Raw genomic sequence first — 20,439 nt, 5'->3', positions numbered from 1 at the left:
TTAAGCCCATAATCGAGAATAAAATCCTTCCTGACTTCAAGTATGGCACATTTACAGGTCAATGATATGTGGTATCTTTCATGCAGATTTGGACATGGAATTTTCTCTTTAATCCACACTGAGATTCTGCCCTGAAAATACCAAAATGCAGAACAGATAAGATTATAATGAAGAAAATCTTGTTAATCCCGATTCACTGCGACATGACCATGCTTAGTAGATCGGGCACTCTCAGCCTCAACCAACATCTACAGAAAACTGTGATATACATTCAATCATCTCACATGTTACGATGACATTGAACAAATATTTGTAATAGTTCCCAGTTACTATTTCTCACAAGGAAACACATATCTTTATAGTATTAAGAAACAACTAATACACTCAGGCATTCGCAAACTGCTGGTGGCAAATAACAAAATTAGCTAATTCCAGAGAAGTGAGTGAGTAGATAATAATAGTAATTGCCTCCCCCTGTCTTTGCATTGCACAAGGTTTTATTCAGGTTTCATCGCAGAGCAGAAATGTGTTGGTTCTGCAGAAGAATGAATGAGAACATTGCCAGGGCATTGACTAGTGAATGGATATTATACCTGTTTATTTAGATGGGGGTTCCAGGTTACTGAGCTTTGTCCTCTAATTCCTAAGGAAGCACTATTAACTATTTAACCTCCTGGCTGGTATTAGCATAAGTATACAACAGTGCTTTCATTAAAGAGGATTTCAGTAACAAAAAAATGAGACATTTATTTTGAAAAAACATAAAGAAGTATGCATCTGACATGGATTTTCTAGAAAATGTTTGTGACAAACAAACTGTTAACATGTTATGTTTATTGTCTAAATTGGCTATGTAAATTTTCAGCTATTATGTATATTGTTTGAAGATACTATTATTTTAATGGTTTCTTTTAAATGGTGTGGCTTAAATATTTGCCTAAAGTCTGCCCATAAACATGCCCTTGTGGATAAATGAGAAAAGAACCAGTAGAATTATCACATTTTTTGCATTTTGCATTTGACTCTTTTGTAGCGCAGCTCCATTAGGCATTATGCAACACAAATTAGGGGGGTTCCGATGCTTAGTCCAAAGTTGCATGGTAAAAAAAGATTTATATTTACCTACAGATTAGGTCTTTTGTCTTGGCAAGAATCGTTTCCAGTTGAATTGAAAACTAGCTGAAGGATGTATCCAAAGAGCTGTGGTCAACAACTCACCTATTATAAATGGTTTACACCAAGGTTCTGTGCTGGGCTCACTATTATTTAGCTTCTTTATCAAAGGTATAGAGGTTGAGAAGGACCCGGGTGTACTGGTAGATATAAATTTAATAACAGTATGCAATGTCAATCAGCTCCCTCTAAAGAAGCAGGATCTTCTAATTTATCAAAAGTGGTCTGGACTTTCAGGATAGGGATGTACTGCAGTGGTTTCACCTCACTTGGAATATCGCATCAAGTTCTGGGCACCAGTCCATAAGAAGGATTCCCTGAAGAGATGCAAAAATGATAAGGTGTATGGAGTGTTTCAGGAAGGATTAAAACGCTTTATTTAGTTTCAAAAAGAGACAACTAAAGGGGGGGCATGATTAATTTGTATAAATATATCAATGGTGCAGACAAAAAATATTGTGGAAAGCTGTTCCACATACAATCAAATCAAAAGATAAGGGGGCACTGTCTCCATCTAGATAAAACAAGACAAGGCTTCCTTATTGTAAGAATTGTGAATCTGTGGAATAGCCTGCCTCAGGCGCTGGTAAAAGTGGGGACAGCAGAGAGCTTTAAGAAGACTCTAGATGCCTTTGTGCACCAAAATAACATTGATGGTTATGTTATATAGAATTATTGTTCTCAAGACCACTGTGACCAAGCATTATAAAGTCAAGCAGACTTATCCTTATCTTCCACCATCTGCCATGAGGGGAGAGTAAGGAGGCTCCAATGTCAGATGGCTGGAGGGTATTTCTTTTGGAAACCTAGAAAACCTTTGCTCATCCAAGACAATGGTAGCTTCTAATATGAATAGGTAAATCATTTAAAAAACCTGTGCCAATTAGGAGGTTCTTAAAGCAATTTCATGTTTCATGTTTCGTGTTTTATTTGGTATAGGAGTTTACTGTGCATGCTGGTACCAAGCCATTATGGGCCATTCCAATTTCTCCATTTTACCATACCATAATGGTGAGCCACATATATTAATGTGCGGGATCTAGCTCTTATATAAAGCACATACAAGGGTGAATGTTTATTTCTGTAATCCTCCCCATTTCATTCAAATTGTTTGCATAATGAGTAGCCAAAGTTAAGATTTTTTTTCCTCTCTGCTTTTTAGTGCATGCCATGAAAACCTCATATGTGTTGATGGCCAGTAAACATGGCCACCATGAAAGGAATAAAGTCAAATAAAACAAGTAACAACAATGATGCCTTCATTGTTCAGGAAAAAGGCAACGTTATAAAGCTGAATCGGCTCTAAACCCATATTAAACATGATAGCTTCCTTAACTCCTTTGCTGCCAAAGGGGTCGGCGGCACATTGAAAGTCTTTCTGGCAGCCAAGTGGTTGTAACATCTATTTTTCAGCTAATGACTTTCCTGCAGATGAAAATAAAATGTCCATATAAAAAGATGATTTATTAGCAAAAGGCTGAGACATGGAGGAGACGCATTAATAGGATCCAGACATAGCCATGCAGAATCTTCCTATTTTTCCTATGTTATGTATGAGAAATAAAATAGGCATTGCTTGCATATAAAAAATAAGGAGCCTTGACACGCATAGTCTGTGAGAACCGGGCTGGTGAGAGGAAGAACAAGGAGGTGTAACAGTGGCTGTTAAATCCTGGAAAGTTTTATGCAGTGTGTATCTGGTACCTTTCAATCTACATAGTCTTCTTTACATTATCAAGATGTATAAAGGTTCTTTTATTTTCCGTTTAGTACCAAAAAAAAATCAGTGAACGTCCTTTTATTGGTGGAGGTTTATATTGTTTATATTTATATTGTTCTGTAAAGTGGAGGATTCTCTGAACGTGACCAATAAGATTTCTTCTTTCATTTTCAAAAAGTTCAAGATGGCAATTGCTCTCTTTACACATCTGTTTTACTTTATTGTTGTACCAAGGTTTAAACATGGAAATTTTATTGGAGCCGAAGAGCCAAAAAGTTTGCATCCTTATCATAGTTTGGACAATGTGACTGGGTTCCCAAAGTTTTAAGAAAAGATCCCGGGATATTGGCAGAAGTTCTGCCTGCATGGTGGACAATAACTTATTTGTTGACTTATATTATTTCTCCCCATCCACAACTCCTCAACTCTTAGTAGTAGGGTAGCATTTCCTGTAGCTTGTCTCAGGATTCCAGAATTTACCTGCCCATATCACCTCCACATTGAAATCTGTAGATAGATTTACTGGCTCCTAATGCTCCTAACCTGGGTCATTTATCTTCATAATAATAAAAATAATAATATATTAATAATAATTCCTTATTTATATAGGGCACACAGATCACGCAGCGCTGCATAGAGCTTGCCAAATCAGTCCCTGTCCCCAATGGGGCTCACAATCTAATCAACTGACCAGTATTTTTGGAGTGTGGGAGGAAACCGGAGGACCCGGAGGAAACCCACGCAAACTTTTCTTGAGCAACATTCCTAAAAGATTTCCTTCTCTGCATATTCTTCATTCTGTTTTTTTTCGAAAAAGGTCAAGTCTAAAAAAACAAGACTGCTTGGTTGTAACAGGAAACTGCAATTTGTATTTTAAATGATATTATACAAACTTCCCAAGAAATGTATTCCATATATAGTGATCTTAATTTTTGGGTTGTGTGGTGATCCATTATCAAAGTATCTTACTATATGTCTCCACTTCTCTTTGTAGGACTTATGTTGCCTGTTTTTTGCGTGGTGGAGCAAATGGACAGCCGTGAAGAACATGCGGAGTTTGTACTGGTTCGGAGAGATGTCCTTTTCAATCAATTGGTAGAGACAGCTCTTCTAGCCTTAGGATATTCTCACTCATCGGCGGCTCAAGCACAAGGTATGGTAGATAACAAAGTGGAGTTGATTGTCTTTGATAGATAATTTTTCTGTTTGCAAGGGCCATTACTATCAGTAATCATTACTTTTGTAGGCTGTTAAACTGGTTTAGAAACTTATAAATATCACATTTACACTGAAAAAATATGTGGTATTGTAAATCTTTCAGATATTTACTTCTGTCATGTTTTGATGAATTCTGCACAGCTATTCCATTGCATGTTTGCAGCTATCAAAGTATGTCATTTGTCATTCAACTTTCTCAGGAAAGTGAATGGCAAATTGTAAGTAAGCAAGTAAATGCCTCATGCACATGACTGATTTTGGGGGCCGTGAGCTAGCCGCAAAAATGGCAGTTAATGCACAGCCCCCATTGAGGTCTGTCACGGTGTGGTGAAGCACAGTACATGCGATGTGTCTTACCGTACCATAAACAAGCCATGCAGTTGCACTGCATATAGTAGAGTAGGTCTTGTTCATGCCAATGTTCATCCAACTAAAACGGGCCACAAACAGGGGATCACCGTACTACTACTCCTCCCATATTGATAGATACTTAAACAGTCCGGTACAGCTGTGTAACAGCCGCTATGGAAACTGCAATCAAAACCATGTATGTTACCTTTGTTTGAGATCAGGGAGGGATTCATTCTCCTTATGAAGATCGCCTTTGCAGGCACAGACTAGAGGCTTATGTGCTGATTGGTGGGGTTTTCAGTGATAAGACCCTCACAGATCATGAGAACGGGCGGTCTGATGTACCTCTTATATGTGCGGTCAGGTGCTCCTCTCATCTCAGGGAGCAACAAGTTAGGCCCTATCAGACTCCTTTGGAGCCCCCCATTCTTGTGATCTGTGGGGGTCTCAAGTTAGGTTCTATCCTTTGGATAGGGCCTAACTTGTTTTGTAGGAAAACCCCTTTCAGGTAGCTATTGTGCAACCTGAGTACTTATGAACTTCAAGTTTTATATTTTGTAAATGGCTGACCTGTAAGCTTTCTTCATGAGAAGCGTACATTTTCCCAGTCTTCATTTTTTATAGACATGTAGACATCTTTTAGTGCATAGCCACATCCCTCGTTACAGTGCGTCTGCTGTAAGGGAAATCATCTTTCCATTTTTATGATTATTTCCATGCTGGAAGTAAACAACATTATGCTGAATAATACATAGTTGTGTGATTGTCACATTCTTCAACCTATTAAGATGGTCTTCCTAATAGTTTTTGACGTGCACGCCATCAGTGAGTGCCCAGTCAAGCCAGCATAGCCGGGCAGTGCTGTGCTATAAAGCAGTTTATTATTGTGTAAGGTAATATTTTCCTTTGGATTGTGTCATATGAACATGGTTAGCAGCTCCAAATAAGAGTGAGTCACACAGCACACTTCCAATGGGGCCTTTGTCCTCTTCAATTACACATGAATGTAAATCTAATTGTATTTATGGTTGGACTTCTCATTGCTTTGCTGTTTAATCTAATATTGGAAGAACATCTTTATGTTGCAACCCTTGGAGGCAGAGTTTTATGGTTGGTCTTTGGTATTCTGTTAGAGAAAAAGAATGTATCAAACTCTAATTAAAGTCTTTACACAAAGACATCTCTACAACGAGCCGAGTAATAGAGAAGGGGATGGACAGGTTTGCCTATGCTTGTGGTACATATTGTTACAAAAAATCAAGATGTGGCTTACAACCAAACCAGACTAACCACCTTCCATGGATTTATGGGTTCCAGTTATGTTTGTAACAGTATAATAACTGGATAAAACATATACAATGCCCGTTTAGGTTTATTGCTTTCTCGAAATCTTGCAAAGTCTCTAATTCAATTTTGGAGTTAAATTGTTTTCAAGTACCATGTTAGATTGTTTTTTTTTCTCATGTTTACCACATGAAATATCCGCCTATCTTTTCATACTTTTCAGATGAAATAGTGAAGTAGAATTAGTGAATTTTCCATTTGGCACAATTGACTGTAATTTCTACTACTTTGCAGGCTATCATCTTAGTAACCATTAGAGCATCCAGACAATACACATTCAATCAATCATACACAGAGTTCAACTACATCCATCTTTGTGTTAATCTAGTCACTCTCCCCCGGAATGAGTGGGTTTATTTTGCAGTGACATTTACATTACACACGATTACCACATAGAAAACCATCATTGTCTCATCTACTAACAATAGATGTCACAGCTTATATATACCTTCTATCAGCAGAGATCATTCCCAGAAAACTCTCCATAAACATGTCAGCTTCAGACCATCGCTCCAATGGCCATTAGTCTGCCATAAAGCATATCACTAAATGATGTTACTATATGTAAATGAAAGTCAACATAATCAGGGACATAAATAGAAGAAAATACAATCAGAAAATAAGGGCAGATAAAACAATTGCATGTTTTGTTTATGTTGCAGTATAGTTCAGCAGAGGCCAAACAGTAGATTACAATCTACCTAGTGGACTTTACATAGTTAGAAATGACATAGTTACATAGGCATGTGCCCAACATTAATGTCTATCAAAGGTAGAAACTTGATCCTAAAGAAGGGAATTATGTTTTTTCAAGTGATGACATTTTAAAAACATCAATATTAAATATTTATTTTTTTCTTTTTTTTTTAATTTTTATCTGCCCAATCATGTTGCTCTTAAGGAATAAGTGGCCCCCAAGGACGTAAGACAGAAATTTTCTTTCCTGCATACATCACCGAAATGGACGTAAATTTTTATAGGGAGATCAGATGAGATAGCTATTGACAGTAAGATCTCTCTAATATGTAATGTGTATGACAGCTTTAGATTTTATATGTGGTTTTACATAAGGCTTATTTGCCTCTTATATTATAACACCCCCACAATACTCTACAGCGATTTTAACAGTTCCTAAATTAATGCCAAACAGTGCTTTAATGATCATTAGGATGGTAGGCACATTGTGCTACACAACAGTATGAGATTATATGGTGGTCATCACTTACACCAAGTATTTTGCATCAGGATTCTAGAATTTACAGTTTAAGGTCTTGAGATGAAAACTGGCAAGATACACATGTCAATCACTGCAAACTATTTGCTTTGATTCTATTCCTTGTCTGGATATAAAATGGATCTGTTGGCAGAGACATGAGGCTGGGTCACAGCAGCTCTTTGCCAGTTTTTGAATTAGTTTGTAGACAACTTTAAATATCTATAAATGTGAGGTCACACTCAACAAAACTGTGGCTTGTGCTTTTTCTGTGTTTTCCACTGTTGGCATACTCAAGCAGCTGAAATGTTTTGTATCTAATGTCTATGTGTTCAGGTCTCTATACCCTGTAGTCAGTAGTTGACCAAACTCCCGAGGAATAGCTGTAGACTCGCTGGGGAAGATTTATCAATGTGTTGGACATCAGACCACATTAGAGTTAGAGTAGACCGTCTTCTAAAATGAAACTACACATATTCACCTAAACTCTTCTACACCATGATCCCACGCTGGTCTTCGTTAAGCTTGACATGTTGGGTTCACCTGAAAAAATAATAGTTATAAAAAGCAGCCCCAAGCCTGGGGACGCGATTACTATTCCTGCCCTGATTTGTGGCCGGACACTTTGAATGGACTTGTCAGCTGGAACTTAAACTATGGCACACATCCTGTGGCTAGATATTGCACATGGTAGTAATGTATCAGAGCAGATTCTATAACTTTGTATATTTATAAATTACAGAAAGATAGACCTTCAAATAGAATTGACCAGTGTTCATACATAATTCTCTTACTCATCTTCTCTTTGTACATTTTCTTGTATTTGTGTGCAAGATTTTACATGTCACTGTAAGATGAAAAGCAAGAAGTATTTGTAAAGAAACCCCATTCTGTGGAGAAGGTTCTATCACTCATTGTTATTCAAAAGTTCAAGTCTATCCAGAAAAATAACCTCTGTACTGTAAGATGGGTTATGTTAACTGATGATATACAGATATCATATATACTCGTGTATAAGCTGGGCCAAGTACAAGCCAAGGTACCTAATTTTACCACAAAAAAAACAAGGAAAACTTATTCACCCGGGTATAAGCCAAGGGTGGGAAATGCCGTTGCTACTGTTAAATAAGTAGCCTCCCCTCACTAATAAAATGTCCATCAGCCCCCCCTCACTAATAAAATGTGCAGCGGCAATTCTCTCATTAATGAAATGTCCAGCAGCAGTGCCTTATCATAATAAAATGTCCTGTAGAGCCCCCCGTAAAATAATAAATGTTGTACTCACTTTCCTCAGCTCGTCTTTTCCCCATAGCTCCGGCTTCCTGGCAGTGTGGGAAGAGGCATGTGTGCACACCCTATGATTTAATCAGGTGGCGACCCTGGTGCATCCTAGTGTGTGTGCTAGCAGAGTGTAGAGATGTGCCTCTACCCGCACTGCCGAGAAGTCAGAGCTACATGGAGAAGAGGAACGTTGGAGGTAAAAACATTTTTTTGTATACTTAAGTATAAGTCAAGTCGGGATTTTTCAGCACAAACTCAGCTTATACTCGAGTTTATACAGTACTTAGTTGGTACATAGTTAAAGAGAGAGTCCTGATAATGTGAATTGCCATGTGCAGTAGATAACTGTGGTTCCACAGCTATTCCTCTTTATCACATGTGTGCATGTGTCAAGAAAGAAGAGAGTGGAGTAAGCCCTCTGCCAGACACTTCTGACAGCTCCAATAACAAAACATCCAATAGTCAATCTTTCCCTTTCTCAACAATGCGAGAGAGTCAGTAGGCCCCCATAGGCATGAGAGGATAGGCCAGTTCCACCAAAACTGTTATCATTATTTTGATGTATATTACTAAATTTACAATGTTTATGGTCAAAGAATTAAACAGAAGAACCACTACCGCTCTCAAAGTGGTCTGGCGTATTCATGAGGGGGGCGGGATTGTGGGCGGGATTAGGGGTCTCGGACCACCCCCTCATGAATACGCCGGACTGCTTTGAGAGGGGTCCAGCGTTTCTATTGTGCTCCGCAGCGGTTTTAGATGGTTTCCGATAACGCTATCATTGTAACACTGCTGCATTCGTTTTAGCACTAGTTTTAGTGCTAAATAGTTTTAATATTTTAACACTTTAGTAAGCAGCTCCTAGTGCCGAATTTCCAGGTGACAGGTCCTCTTTAAAGGGCTTGTCTGGTTTTTAGAAATGTAAAATGTATTGTCTATGCTGACAATAGGGGATCAATTTGAGCTAAGTGGGGTTTGATCCTCAGCAGCTCCACTGATCAGCTGCAGCAGAGGACAGTGCCGTCACCTCCATCCATCATGTGGCCTGTGTACAATGTATAGTGGTGTGCCTGAGACCTCTCTATTTGCTTATTCCCTGAATCTTTCCATTTCGATGACCCTGTACAAGCCCTTTAAATCTTTGAAGATTATAGATTATCGGTCCCAAGCAATAATACTGAATTCTAGTCTTTCTACCTATGCCTTATGCTTACATTTATGGGGGAAGGATTTGACCACATACAGAGAATTACAAGGACCTTTTTATGAGATATGGCAGAAAGTACTAGAGTTGTTGATCTGTTTTTTTTAAGGGATCATAGTATTAAAAGCTTTTCCAAACGCAGCAAGAATTTTAAGATGGGTTTTGGAACTGTTCCGTAGTTCGATAGTCCCCTGAATGTTTATTAGTCAATTATACCCACGTATTTATCCCGATCCCATTTACCCAAGCCATTTTATAAATAGGTTTTATCCATGTATTGCACTTTCATATCAAAGCATGAGGACATTATCATCAAAATGGCTTCTTTGCTTGCAAAGACTAATTTAACAGGCATCTTTTAATTTGCTTCACTGCTTTGTGGTCTCTGACACTGTACATTATACATCACATGAGAAGGGTTAGGATAGATTTATCCATCGCTTCAGGATAATGGGAAAAGAACATAAAACTTATGCTGTTACTTGAGTGTGTATTAGGAGTCATATTTTGTCTGCTATTCTCTTATGGAGCACATTTAATGGATAGCTGTCAGAATAGTCTGTACATTCAGCTGTCAATGAGTTTCTAACCTCAAGCTTTTATAACCTTGAAGGCAACCTATCCTCTTATACTTGTTGTGCCTCATTATTTCCATGATTCTATATGCCCATAGTTCTGTGGGCACATTATTATGGGATGAGAGGATATTGCCCCATACAGTGATTCTTTGACATAATATACATTTTTTTCACCCAGGAAACATACAACCTTTTGACCTTATTCCTAATTCCTTTATGTATGTTGGATAGTTGAAATATAGAATTTAGCAAATGCTGCTTTATCCTTTGTCTACTATCTTTATAAACAACAATATAATTGCTGGAGATCCAATTTTAATTGCTGAGTTCCAATGCGCTTTAAGAGAACCATATTTTACAGCATTAAACCACTAGTCCCCTTAGGTAGGGTATAAAATATCCTTTCTATAATTCCATTTGTTAAGTGAGATCTCACCTGTTTACTAATAAAATATGATTTCTAGAATTATCTCTTTTATATGAAATCTCTTCTGTCTACCTATAAAAAAAATCTCCTCCAAAGTTATGTGAAAATGAGCAGAGAAAAGTCATATTTTCCTGAGATAAGTCAAGTGTAGAGGCTGCCAGGAAACTACAGATGCTCCTGTCTTCAGTTCTATAGTACCTAGAAATATGGTCTATTAACGATAACAATCTCATTTTTCAGATCAGATCTTTGATCTACAGTGACTGGGGATATAGGCATTTAAAGACATAGTTGGAAATGTGAGCTTCAGATAAAATTCAATTCCCTCCTATTTTTCCAACTGCCTCTATCTCCAGTTGTATAGATCACAAAACCTGCTATGATCTAAAAGAAGAGATTCTTATCTTTAATATTACACCAATAGCATTTTCTAGGTGCTATAGAACTGAAGATAGGGGTATCTGAAGTGACGCTCCCTCTGTACACGCTTTTCTGGCAAAATATTTCTCTTTTCTGCTCATTTTCTCATGACTTTTGAATTGACTTGGCAAACATGCAAATTTTTAATAAAAGAGTGAATTCTAAAAAGGAATTTCTTACCCTACTTGAGGGGGTTTGTAGTATAATGGGGTAAAATCAATGTCCCTTTAAAAAGTAGCATGCAGGGAGAGATGCTTTTATGTTTACTGAAATACCCTTTTAATTAATTTAGCAAGGATGTGCTAGAAGTATGGAACCACCTGCACAGTGTTTCATGGGCTGGTATTCTGTGCACTCATCATCCCAGTAGATGTCCCACCGCTTATCACTTATTTACACATCAGGTGATACAATGGGCTTAACTACCGGGGTCCTTACTGATTATAAGAACAGTAAAAGAATTATATTATCTAGCGATATTCTAGACTCTGGATGTTTTCCTTTAGTCCCAGGCTGCAATGATCAGCTGTAAGGTGGCTGTAATGAAGCTTTATGCAGAGATCACATTAACCCCTCCACAAGCGTCATAGACGCTTCCAAATGCAGTATTACTCTTTGAAAAGCCCCCCATGCATCTAAACACGCACTGACTTTTCCCTGTGACTGGGGAGACTAAGGAGCTGAGCAGCAGCAGTTGTGCTGTGTCCTGCCGTCCTGACAGCTCGGCCCCCGCACAGCTGCTGCTGTGGAGTTATTGTGGAGGTGCAGGTGACCTGTTCTGTGTGTGACCCCGAGCAGTGCAGAAGCGGGACACAGCCCCTCCCTGACCTGATGCTGTTTCTCTGTAGCCGGGTCACAGTGGGCGGAGCTACTGGAAACCACGCCCACTCCCCCATGCCGATGTCTGTGTGATAGTTGTGGCAGATATGAAAGGCTGGGGCTGTACCAGAGGACAAGGTGACAACAGATCAACCAGAGAGCTGACTCCATAGTGAGTAATCACATCAGTGTAACACCTGCAGCAGCCTGATGCCCAGGCAGGGTTATACATGGAGGGGCATATATCATGTATACAATGTGTAAAAGCAGCCTTACATTTTAGGTGATAGTGGCCTTCTACTTTCAGTCAGTTTCTGAAACCATAATGATTTTTGGTGGATATGGCCATCCCTGGCCAATCACAGTCACAGCTAGTTGCAAGGAGCTTCAATTTGCCGCATTGTTGTCGGGCTGTTTGGGTCCAGGACTCACGGTAGAACCAGAAAGCGGACATTGTGACTGCTAATCTCTAGCGGCCAGCGTTGTCCACAGTCAGGTCTGCATGACCAGCATCACCACCCATGCGTGGTCAGGGGTGGTCTGGGGCGTCATCCGTAGTCTGGAGGGGGTTGCTGGGGGTCATCTATGGTCTGGACAGAGGGAGTCTTGTGCATCAGCCATGGTCTGGACAGAGGGAGTCTTGGGCATCAGCCATGGTCTGGACAGAGGGAGTCTTGGGCATCAGCCATGGTCTGGACAGGGGTGAGGGAGGTCTACGGTGTGAGCCGAGGTCTGGACAGGGGTCTGGGGTGGGGGGGTGTCAGGGGGTCTGGGGTGTCTGCTGAGGTCTAGACATGGGGTATCTGGGGTGTCAGATGAGGTCTGGATAGGGGGGAGGATCTGGGGTGTCAGCCAAGGTCTGGACAGGGGTGCTGGGGTGTCAGCCATGGTCTGGATGAGGGGCTGGGGTGTCAGCCATGGTCTGGAAAGGTGGTGGGGGGGGCATAGTCTGGTCTGGTAGGTTGAAATAATTTAAGGAGACAAAAGGAAAGAGCTTTTGCCCCATTATTTAATGCATGATGTGAAATTAATACAATTGTCTCAATTGGCTTTTTAAGCACACAAAACACTGGCTGCAATCATATTCATGCATAAATGAATGATTGCAGGCAGTATTAATTTATATGCATTACTGAAAATTTCATACTTCTCCTCGCCTAAAAATACTCCTCAAAAATGGTGAGAGGCGTATTATTACCCTTCTGGAAAAATGTTAGTGCGACCTCTGGCTTTATGGATAATCCTTGTTCCCAGTACAAACTTTTTTTTGTCTGGAGTTACAATTGTAAAATATACCTGTTATGACTTACATTCAAATTCCACTTAAGAACAAACCTAAAAGAACCTGGTCTGTAATTTCATAATTATCTAAAATTCCCTTCTTTACAAAAAGACACATAGGTGTCAGATGACGCTATATATGAACACTAGTGAAGGCTGCATAGAACTGGGTCACGTTCAACTCAATGAGGAAACATTGCTATCCTTTTATATCCTGCCCCTTTGTCAGTAACACCTGCAAAGAAGGAATTGTCTGTTCCAATAGAGAATTACTAGTTTATAGAGGATGGCAAGCACATTTTTGTACCGCTATAAGATGCTATAGTGTAAAGATTTATATCTTACATATGGAAAGGCTGGCACCAAGTCATGTGTTTTAGCCTTGCTGGGTACTGAATGTCTTTTATTTCACATGGAAATTGCTAATGACCTTCTGCCTGTCTATGAACACACTATAAATTGCTAATTATTTATAAAAAAACAGGACTTTAGTTGGAAAATATGTCGAAGCTTTCCAAGTTCACCGCCCTATTATGATGTCACATTTGCCTATAATGCTGCATTTTATAACTCATCAAGACCTGGGTCTACCTGTATAGTACAAAATGGCTCATTCATGCCAAGCAGTGCCAAAGGCAACTTGCAATTTCATAGCATAGAGCTGGTTGGCAGCATGCACAGCGATTGAAATAAAGTTAAAAGTGCAGCGTTTAGCGTTTAAGTTGGTGGCATATAATTATAATAGCTGTAATTACTGAAAGCGTTTCATACTTGAGATCCAAGCAGATGGAGGCCATGAGAATACCACCATCCTCACTGGAGGGGTGAAAATGAGCAGCAGCAGGTATTACGCTCACATTGTGACGCCCGCTTCCCTTTAATGCTTCCCAGACAAGTTGGGATTGTGAATCGTACAAGGCAAGTCTTGTCCATGCTGCTTAGTTTTTAATAAGGAAATGCAGCATTATCAGAGCCAAAGGCATGTTATTGACCATGACATGGCATATGTTTATTGTAATCATCATGAAATCAACCAGATATTGAATTATGAGTGACGAACGAAAGGAAGAAGGGGAAGATATATATATACACATTTTGCCCAGACTGTAGCTATGAACTGTGAGTAGCAGTAACTTAAACTTAAAACACTTGGCAACTATAAATGGAGTGGGTATGACCTATGATGTCCAGGCAGTGGAAGGAGGATGAGGAAGGAGAATTGTCAATTGTAGGTTTCTGTGGCATCTGCCTACTATCTTTATACGTTTTAATGAAATTCTGACTTTTGATTGTAATGAGCTGACTTCTAAAATCTGAAAAACTGAGGTTATTTTTTGAACTAATAGTTTGCAGCATGAAAGCTGCAAAGTTTTACTATTTTCTATTTAACATAACAAAAAATTTGATTTGATTAATTGGTTATTTTTAGAGATAAGCCTACCCATTCAAAGACTTCTTGCAGAAGTAGCAATGTTCGGGCCTGAACCTGAAAGCTTATTCCGGGTCCAGTGCTGGTGGGGGGGAGGGGATCACACAATGCCAACCAACCTTCTTGATGAAATCTGGGTTTGGGGAATCAAACCCGCTGTATTCGGCACAGACCCAAAGATTGCGGTTCTGAGCAGCTCATCGATAGTTATTTTCTAGTGAAAGCAGAAAACTTGTTCAAGAACATGAGCGATACACTTCCACTTTGGACTTGTAAATGGAGAAAGCTGTCAGTCACATCGCTTACATCTAGACCTGTTCAACCCTGCAAGTAATGTAATGTCTAATCATGATAACTGCCTTTAAGAATACATTTAGTGATTACTTGAGTTGGCACTAAAGCAGTTTATTAAGAAGTTATATTAGAGCCGATAGGAACAACAGAAAAACTCAAAAGAACTTATAATACTAAGGCCTCATGCACACAGACGCAGGCAGCAAAAACTCCTGTATGTGCAAAAAAAGGTAAAATCCGCAAAAAAAGGTAGCCTTTTTGGAGACATAGGGGGCTATTTATCATTAGGCAGCCTCCTTGGGACAGTTCTATCTCTATTTTTGGAACTCCGCTGCCCATCAGATATAAGTGGCTTTGGTCCTTTAATAAACTATGGTCTAATTGCTGTGTGGGATTTTTTTTTTCAAAAAAGTTACAAAATGCATAAAAAGTCCCAGCACATACACCAGCAGGGGACTGGAGTGACTATGCAACTTTTTATGAGATTTTTTTTAAAAAGTCATGAATCTGGCTTTATGACTTTTTTGAGACTTTTTTACACTAAGAAAGCCAGACAAAATAGCCTCTCTCCCCCCCCCCCCATGGAAAGGGTAAAATCTGTGTAGTGACCGTCAGCTGTCACTTTCATAGAAGTGAATATTTGCCTCAACTGCAGTTATGACTTCTAAACATAGCAAAGTGAACTACTACTGGTTCTGCGCCAAAAAGCTGATTGTTCCACGGACAGGGCATAGCCTGCCACATGAGACATTGATAATTGTTTGAAAGAACAGACCATCAATCTTAATACCTGGAGCACCAGTTCAAAATTTAGATTTTAAAAACAGGAAGTAATGGGAGTGATTAAAATCTCTGTACAGCGCTGTGGAATATGTTGGCATTATAAAATAGAATCAATTGAATAAATTAAAATTTATGATATGCTGTTGATTTTGAGGTTTTTTTGCTTGCTCTCTCCCCTTACATACATACACATAGAGCTTATTCTTTATTTCCGTTCCATTTTCTCCTAACATCCTTGCAGACACGTTTGAGTTTTAAAAATTTTTTTTTTTAGGAAAAATGAATGTAAACACTTATAAGAAAATTGCTCTGTATGCAAACCTTACAAAAAGCTCTTAAGTACAGTCCTAGCTTTCTCTCCCGTAAAAAAAATGAACACTCTTTTTGTTTCTTGCAGTGCTGCTGCTTTTAGGCTGAATAATACCCCCCTTTAAATGATACATTTTTCTGCATGTGGTTCTGACCAAAATTATAGTGACTCCCCATCTTGGAATCAGATCTGGAGCTTTTTTTGCTCTCTTGTGTTTCTCTTTAAACCCTCCTGTAAATATCGCCCGAGCCTTTAATTAAAGAGAGCCCCTTTTAATCCTCGGGTCTTCAAGTTCCAATTAAATGGTGCCACTTAAGTGTGAGGTCTTTATGGAATTTGTAATATAGGCTTAATAATTAATAAGCGCGAGTAATTGTAACAACCCTTACTGGTAATAACAGGCTCTCGAGGAGACCACAAATATGTTTAGCGCAGCTCGGTTTTTATGAACTGAAAGCTCTCGTCCCATCAACACCTTTTTAACTGTTAGTGCAAATGGACAACTTCCTCTCACCCCTACACAGACGTATACAGAGCAGAAATGGAACAGGTAGGGTTAACAAATTGGTAAAAAGTTGTAGTACCACAAATGTAGAGGAACTTTAACCTTACTGCTACTCTGTTATTTCACTGAGCCTCGGCCTCCTATATATCTGTGTTGTCAATACAACTATGTTGATGTTAGATTAGTGGGAAATTAACCCCAAACAGTTCTATAATGTATATGAGTGTTTATGTCTACTATTAAATGTGTATGGTGTATACTGCAACGCAAACCTGGGTGACATTGAGTGAATAGATGTAAACCACCAGCGTACATTAGGATTTAATTTACTTTGTTATACAATATATTTGCATTATTTAGGTTATATTGTATGGAGCAGATCATATTCCCCAGAGTTGGGTAATCTACATTATCTGAGCAATAAGCAGGTGTCCTGCACACTGGGGCCACATTGATAAGAAAATAATATAGAGCTGGTGTGACACTAGTGAGTACAAACTTGCTCCGCGTGTTTGCAGTATTTCAGCCCACTTTGAGTAGAGAATATTCCCAAAATGTAAGTGTTTGTAAATGTTATGTAGATAAGGTGCCTAACCAGGCATATTCTTTTACAGGAATCATTAAAATTGGTCGCTGGAACCCACTGCCCCTCAGTTATGTTACAGATGCCCCAGACGTGACGGTCTCCGACATGCTACAAGATGTCTACCATGTGGTAACATTGAAGATCCAGTTACAGAGGTGCGTGGTTGAACTCTGATGTATGTAGAGTTTTATTAGGCAGACACATTTTATACATTCAAAACATAAAAAATTTACTCAGTATTTGTGGCCTTAGTTGAGCGTCTCTAGGAGCAAAAGACCGTTCAGCGTGGATATCTTAATCTCAGCTTCATGGTCAATTCTTCATAATGATGAAGTGTTTTACGTTGTATACTAGTTATTATATTGTGTTGTGTAGTATGTTTATTTTCTTTGTCTATTTTTCTCAGTTGTTCAAAACTTGAGGACTTGCCGGCCGAGCAGTGGAACCATGCTACTGTCCGCAACGCCTTACGAATGCTGCTAAAGGAGATGAATCAGAGCACCCTTGCCAAAGAATGCCCTCTATCTCAGGTCAGTTCAGTTTTTCAGCCACACAAATAAACGTTTTTCCAGTGCATCATTCATCATGTAAGGAGAACGTATGAGTATAAAGTGGACTTCAAGAAGATTGGGGTAAATCTTTTCAATTCAATGTCTGAATTAGACAATGTTATCAGAGTTAAAGGGAACCTGTCAGCAGAAATTGACCAAATAAACCACTACCAGTATATTGCCAAGCAGCTGAACACCTTCCAGATGATGTCACTGAAGTCAAGCTCTCTCTTCCTCAGAAATCCCCCTTCACTGTAATTGAAGGTCCTGCATCCAGAGACATCACTTACCAGATCTCCTGAAGTCTGATGCACAATCACAGTGGAGGAGGAGAGGAGAGCTCCCTACCTTTACTACCAGTGTTAAACTCTTCACCTTCTTGTCTTTATACAACCAATTTACATCTCACTTCAACACTGGGCCATGAAGGAAACAAAAACTACAAGGTATTATGCCGTTTGACAACCTACTTGTAGCGATTTATTAGGCCAATTGCTGATGACAGGTTCCCTTTAATGTCATAGTAATACATAGGGTCTAATTATAAATAATTGTACACATGGCTAACATGTCATTACAAGCCCACCTTTCACTGAATGAATATCAAGATGGCCCCTAATTTGTTCTCAAAGCAGATAAGGCACCACCAAACATGCCTGACTAGTTTTTAAAGTATTCACATGTATAATATTCCATCCTAGTACCATTCATTTTTTTACTCACTCTTTGGCTTCATTTATCTTTAGACATTTTTACGTATCTTTCTTCGCTTCTTCTGCGTCTTGCCATAAATGCCATAATATATGACTTAATATATCTAAGAGGTTGATATATCAGGCATGTTTATCTGTTGTTTTTTTGTGCCTTTTATTAGAAAAGCCGCAAAAAAGTAGCAAAAAGAGAGACCTGCTGGGCATCCAGCAAACAGGAAAGGCAAAAAGGAGAAATCGCCTATGCGTTTTGGAAAATTATATCCTTACTCATGGCTTAGTAGTCATAAAATTAGCCCCTGTGCAGCTTAGGTTGAGCCCTAAACTGTTGACAGATTCGGCAGTGGACACTTATTAGCAACCCTTATTAAACAACCCTATAACTTCCTTTCATAGGATATGTTCTATATAGCTTTTGCATTGTGTCAGGGGTGATTCTTATATTTGTTATCCATGGCCTCCTTCCTTCTAATGCTATTGCCCCTGAAGGGCTATGGGCTTGTGATAGAAGCCCTCTCTGCTCTGGATTCACATGTTGCTGTTACATGGCTGTATTTAAACAACTGTCGGGGGGACGTATGTATGACCGCAAGCTTGCAGTCTTACATATGTCCCCCATAGACGGCAATGGATCCACGGAGCGCTAAGGTGCGACATGTCCTATATTTCCCTTTGTTACGGCGCCGTGTGCCATGTATCGCTATGGAGAGGGGAGAGGTCACCCCTCCTCCTCTCCTTCACAGCGAACGTATGCCCGCCGGGGATACGCAAAAAGAGAGACCTGCTGGGCATCCAGCAAACAGGAAAGGCAAAAAGGAGAAATCGCCTATGCGTTTTGGAAAATTATATCCTTACTCATGGCTTAGTAGTCATAAAATTAGCCCCTGTGCAGCTTAGGTTGAGCCCTAAACTGTTGACAGATTCGGCAGTGGACACTTATTAGCAACCCTTATTAAACAACCCTATAACTTCCTTTCATAGGATATGTTCTATATAGCTTTTGCATTGTGTCAGGGGTGATACGGAAGGTCTGCAATTAAGATTGGAGCTAGAGTTTCTTTTACCTATTGCAAATGCGTCGATTTCTGCCTTATCCCTGTATTTAAAGGAAACCTTCCATAACAATCAAGCATAGTAATCCAGAGACACTTACTTATAGATCCAAACACTGTGACTGTGGTAAAATTCTTATATTTGTTATCCATGGCCTCCTTCCTTCTAATGCTATTGCCCCTGAAGGGCTATGGGCTTGTGATAGAAGCCCTCTCTGCTCTGGATTCACATGTTGCTGTTACATGGCTGTATTTAAACAACTGTCGGGGGGACGTATGTATGACCGCAAGCTTGCAGTCTTACATATGTCCCCCATAGACGGCAATGGATCCACGGAGCGCTAAGGTGCGACACGTCCTATATTTCCCTTTGTTACGGCGCCGTGTGCCATGTATCGCTATGGAGAGGGGAGAGGTCACCCCTCCTCCTCTCCTTCACAGCGAACGTATGCCCGCCGGGGATACATTCGTGTGCATGTAGCATCATCCTCCCACCTCTACTTCCTGTAATCTCAGAAGTACTGAGAGCAGAGTGGGAGGTGAAGTGCTCCTGCACAGTGTAACAGCCTGTGTAGTTACAGCATGGAGGGCTTCTGTTAACACGCTCATAGTTTTTCTGGCTCATTATCATTATTTTAAAAGTGGATTTTAGAAGGATAACAAATATAAGATCTGGCAGAGACAATAGCAAAAAACTCAGTTCAGACCTCATCTATTAAGAAGCCTCTTGGTAGTAGAGGGAATTTTAAAACAATTGTGTCTGGATCTATGAGTTAAGGCCCCTGATTTATCATGGTTGAATTTGATTTTCTTCAACAACTCTTACCAAGGCAGAGTGGCTTGTTGTTACCCCCTCCCTAATCATTTTTCTATTATGTTTTGCTGGTACCTGTAGTTCAGCAGCAACCAGTCCAGGTGCATGCTTCACCTTCATCTCTCTGACTTTTGTCCTCCGCTTTTGTGCACTTCTCACATGGCAATTTCATTTTGTAAATCTACTTAAAAAGTAAATACCCTGCCATATGTGTGAAATGTTATTATGTGTCCCTATAGGTTAATATGTTATTGTCAGCTGCAGGTTGGAAGGCTGCCTCGCAGGAGTTAGGGCTTTGGGGAAAAAGCCACTTGTTTATTAACCCAGTCCTGCTACTAAAGAGACCTGAAAAAGATTACCAATTGCTGGTTAACCC

The 20,439-nt window shown here is 39.6% G+C and overlaps 1 protein-coding gene across 5 annotated transcripts in view; it reads left to right on the top strand.

Moving 5' to 3' along the window:
• SATB2 (SATB homeobox 2) overlaps window positions 1–20,439 on the top strand; it is a 136,361-nt gene that overhangs the window by 43,035 nt on the left and 72,887 nt on the right. For all 5 annotated transcript variants that reach the window (XM_072121252.1, XM_072121253.1, XM_072121254.1 and 2 more), the window contains 3 exons: window positions 3,888–4,046; window positions 16,965–17,091; window positions 17,343–17,466. In XM_072121252.1, coding sequence (XP_071977353.1) covers window positions 3,888–4,046; window positions 16,965–17,091; window positions 17,343–17,466 — 410 coding nt within the window. The remainder of the gene's footprint in view (window positions 1–3,887; window positions 4,047–16,964; window positions 17,092–17,342; window positions 17,467–20,439) is intronic.

This window comes from Engystomops pustulosus, chromosome 8, assembly GCF_040894005.1.
Source record: "Engystomops pustulosus chromosome 8, aEngPut4.maternal, whole genome shotgun sequence".
Classification (NCBI taxonomy): domain Eukaryota; kingdom Metazoa; phylum Chordata; class Amphibia; order Anura; family Leptodactylidae; genus Engystomops; species Engystomops pustulosus.
Note: the sequence above shows the minus strand (reverse complement) of the source record. Positions and strands in the feature narration are given on the sequence as shown.